At 35.5% G+C, this 4,110-nt stretch overlaps 1 protein-coding gene across 1 annotated transcript; it reads left to right on the top strand.

Annotated features, from left to right (window-relative positions):
* Positions 1-228: 228 nt before the first annotated feature.
* LOC129318292 (probable flavin-containing monooxygenase 1) lies at positions 229-2,425 on the top strand. The gene is made up of 5 exons (XM_054963023.1): positions 229-675; positions 806-1,046; positions 1,347-1,525; positions 1,616-1,965; positions 2,049-2,425. Exons 1-5 carry the CDS (start codon positions 229-231, stop codon positions 2,386-2,388), a joined length of 1,557 nt encoding a protein of 518 aa, XP_054818998.1. The 3' UTR covers positions 2,389-2,425.
* The last annotated feature ends 1,685 nt before the right edge of the window (positions 2,426-4,110 follow it).

The raw sequence follows: 4,110 nt of genomic DNA, 5'->3' as shown, positions 1-4,110 counted from the left end.
ATATATAACACTGGACAAAACCTTTGAATATTAAACCTACCATAACCTCTTATAATTTTATTCTAACATGAAACATGAAGTACGTAGAGTCATCCCAATGACCTCCATCTATAAATAGGGCCACGAGACCATTGTACTTCCTACCACAAACACTAGATCAGCTGCTTCCTAAGTTATTGCTGTGTGTGTACGTACGTAGCCTCTTACACTGTTGAACCAAAATCCGTCATGGCTGTGCTTCAAAACCACCACCATGTTATTGTTGAATCCAGAGTTGGGATCATTGGGGCTGGTATCAGTGGGATTGCTGCAGCCAAACAGCTATCTTACTACAACCCAGTGGTGTTTGAGGCCACTGATTCTATTGGGGGTGTTTGGAAGCATTGTTCTTACAGTTCCACAAAGCTCCAAACACCTCGCTGTGACTTTGAATTCTCAGACTTCCCTTGGCCTCAAAGAGATAACTCTTCCTTTCCTTCCCACCTCGAGGTACTTGAATACTTGCACAGCTACGCCACACGCTTTGATGTGTTGAGGCTGGTCAGGTTCAATTCCAGGGTGGTAGAAATTCGCTATGATGGTGACCACACCAACAAATCTGAACTTGGCAGGCTACTCGGTGGCCGTCCTGTTTGGGAGATCGCTGTCCAAAATACTCAGCTCAAGACTCTTGAGGTCATATACATGTCAATTTCTTCTTCTAACCCAACTCATCACTTCAATAATATTTCATGCATTTGCTTGGTATATTTTGAGAAGTTGTCATGAACACAAATAAACTGATAAACAATGCTATTGATAACAGTGGTATGCTTTTGAGTTTTTGGTGGTGTGCGTTGGCAAATACGGAGACGTACCAAGGAAGGTAGAATACCCACCAAACAAAGGTCCAGAATCATTCAAAGGCGAAGTGTTGCATACAATGGACTACGCTAAGCTTGATAAACAAGCTGCTCAACAACTTCTCAGAGGAAAAAGAGTTGCTGTTGTCGGCTACAAGAAGTCTGCCATTGATTTAGCTATGGAGTGCGCAGAGGCAAACGCAGGTAATATATATATATATATATATTATCAGGTATTTGTAAACACAACATTATATTCTACGTAATGAGACTACAGGTACATCGAATATTTACCATCCCATGGTTGTTACGCTGAGTCGGAGAACAGAGTGGTCAAACCAAACAAATGTCATTACAGAATCATGTCATCACCTGACTTGTTGACCTTCTGTGTACCAAATTCTTTTGTTAAAAAAAAAAAAAAAAAACTCTGGACTCGGACTAATACTATTAAGTTTATAATATACTGCAATGCGATAACTGGTCTTCTATTATTTGTTGAAGGATGCGATGGGAAACCTTGCACGATGGTGATAAGGACAATGCATTGGACTGTTCCATCTTACTGGATTTGGGGATTGCCATTTTTCCTATTTTTTTCCACTAGGTCTTCTCAGTTTCTCCACGAAAGGCCTAATCAAAACTTGTTCAGAGCCCTTCTCTGTCTTCTCTCGTCCCCAATGGTACATTGTACTTTCAAATCCTCTCTTTTTACTTCAATTATATATTACAGAGCAGCCTAACATGGTGTGGTGTTTCTCCAAAATTGACAGAGAAAAGCGATTTCCAAGTTCATAGAATCATACTTGACTTGGAAGCTTCCTTTGAAAAAATATGGTCTCAAACCGGATCACCCATTCGTGGAGGACTACGCTTCATGCCAGATGGCGATCTTGCCTGAGAATTTCTTCTCTGAGGCAGACAAAGGAAAGATACAATTCAAGAAGGCTTCCAAGTGTTGGTTCTGGAGCGGAGGACTTGAATTTGAAGATGACACCAGATTGGAGGCCGACGTGGTGATTCTTGCCACCGGTTATGATAGCAAGAAGAAGCTTCAATCTCTACTTCCTGACCCATTTCGAAGCTTAATCGTGGACTCTTCAGGGATTATGCCCTTGTACAGGTAAGTAATCATTCAGATTAAAAAAGTCAAACAGTCATCAAATTTGTGAATATATGTTAATTTGATTGGGTTGAAATGAACAGGGGAACGATCCACCCGTTGATTCCTAACATGGCGTTTGTGGGGTATGTGGAAAGTGTGTCAAATCTTCAGACGGCAGAGTTAAGATGCAAGTGGCTGGCAAGACTAGCGGATGAGCAATTCAAGCTTCCGAGTGTGAGGAAGATGATAGAGCAGACGAGTGAGGAAATACAGGCGATGAAAAGAACCACTCGTTTCTATAAAAGACACTGCATTTCAACTTTCAGCATCAACCACAGTGATGAGATTTGCCAGGAGATGGGTTGGAGCAATTGGAGGAAGACCAATTGGTTCTCTGAAGCATTCAGCCCTTATACCAGCCAAGACTACTTTGGAATATAACGAATCTCATAGTTGTTTGTTGCTCATTATTTTTCAACACAAGAAATAAATGTAATTTGCATTTCTGAGATTATGGTTTGGTATTGTAATAAAACTGAATGCAGTTTCTTCAAATTTTCCAATTATTTTCACGTGGATAGGCTTGACTTCGTAGTAGTATATTATAGTAGTTTATTGCAATATCGTCACCAATGTTCTTGTCCCTGGAATCTGGATGCTTCGATGCTTAGCTTAGCTCCCTTCACAATTTCAATTTTCAAATTAGGCGGCTCATGAGTCAGGAGAACGAGTAATGTGAATGCTGAAACTTGAAAGTCTTCAACGTTAATGACTTTAAATGACCACCCCCTCATTTCCTTGGCATTTGACGAATTACATCCCAGACCCAGACTCAATCTGGAAACAAATTTAAAAAGATTTTTAAGAATCAAAATTATTTTTAAATAGCAATATTTTTTTGAATATAACTTTATGTCTAGTTTGATTCAAGCATCATCAAGTTTAATTCGAATAACTTTTTAAAAAGTATTTTTTTACATTCATATAGACTCAAACCCAAGAATTAAGTAATACTAGAATTAATACCTGGTGGTTTAGATAGAAATGATACTGTCTGACTTCCTGTCAAGTTTTAAGAAAATTATTATGGTTTAAAATTACTCACTCCTCTCATCCTTAATATAAAATAGGTTTTACAAATTTTGTTTAGTCATTAAAATATCACATCTCATAAAACTTGATAAAGTATTAGGTCTTGTTTGCTTATTAGAAAAGAATAAAATAAAATATATTAAAAAAATAAAAGTAAAAATAAGATGATCAAAGGATATGTGAGCATATTTATAATGAAGAAATATAATTTAGTTGAGAGGTTGGAAATTATGATTCATGAGATTTTTAAAGAGTCTAATGATTCTCACATTTATAATATATATTAATAAGTTTTATTATGTTTATCATGAGGAAAAGGTGATTTAGTTTATTTTTATTTTTATTTTTTTAATTCATTACATTACATTCTTTTTTAATAATCAAATGGGACCTTAATGAGTCATTTCAAAAAAAAAAAAATGCTCACATATACTAGTGGTTCATTTGAGGGGCATGGTTAACTTTAAAATTTAAAGTTAAAGTTAATAATTTTAATTAAGAGTAATTTGAAATTTCTATAGAAATTTTTTAAAAACATCCAGACTCTTAATTAATTAATTTTAATCATATTTCTTAATCAGCGTGATATGATTAAAAGTATTAAAAATAGGTGCTAAGTGGGTATTTCAAAGTATTTAAAACTAATATTTCTAAAATCTTGATGACGATTTTCTTAATTTTTTTTTAATAAATCCCATAAAATTCATCAACAACTTTAATCTCTTGCAACTTTTAGTACTTTCAGTCTATCCCTGAAATTTATATATTAAATGTAAATTTTATTTCCTGGCATTTGTCTTTCTTGCATTTTCAGTTTTTTTTTTCACAACCCTTCTTCTGACCGTCTTCTTTTGTCTCTGGCCGTGATGATTTAATGGTGTGGTCCTGGGGGAGTAATAAAGTGAGGTCTGTAATGAGATGACCGATCATAAATTCAGAACTATACCATCGATGCTTATCTCTTCTTTCATTTCTTTTCTCTCTCCTTTTTTCTTTTCATTTTCGGATCTTCCCAGTACTTTTAGCATAAAAAGATATTTTTTTTAACAAAAAGAGGGAATCACAATGAAA

This window comes from Prosopis cineraria, unplaced genomic scaffold (genome assembly GCF_029017545.1).
Source record: "Prosopis cineraria cultivar Desert tree isolate PC_DT_omini unplaced genomic scaffold, ASM2901754v1 PC8, whole genome shotgun sequence".
Taxonomy (NCBI): Eukaryota; Viridiplantae; Streptophyta; class Magnoliopsida; order Fabales; family Fabaceae; genus Prosopis; species Prosopis cineraria.
This window is presented reverse-complemented; position numbering and strand designations above follow the sequence as displayed.

Excerpts from the sequence above, each read along its gene's own strand:
- LOC129318292 (XM_054963023.1), top strand. The coding sequence starts at position 229 with ATGGCTGTGCTTCAAAACCACCACCATGTTATTGTTGAATCCAGAGTT. Across the intron at positions 1,047-1,346 it reads GTGCGCAGAGGCAAACGCAG|GATGCGATGGGAAACCTTGC; the intron begins GTAATATATATA and ends TATTTGTTGAAG. Across the intron at positions 1,966-2,048 it reads GGGATTATGCCCTTGTACAG|GGGAACGATCCACCCGTTGA; the intron begins GTAAGTAATCAT and ends TGAAATGAACAG.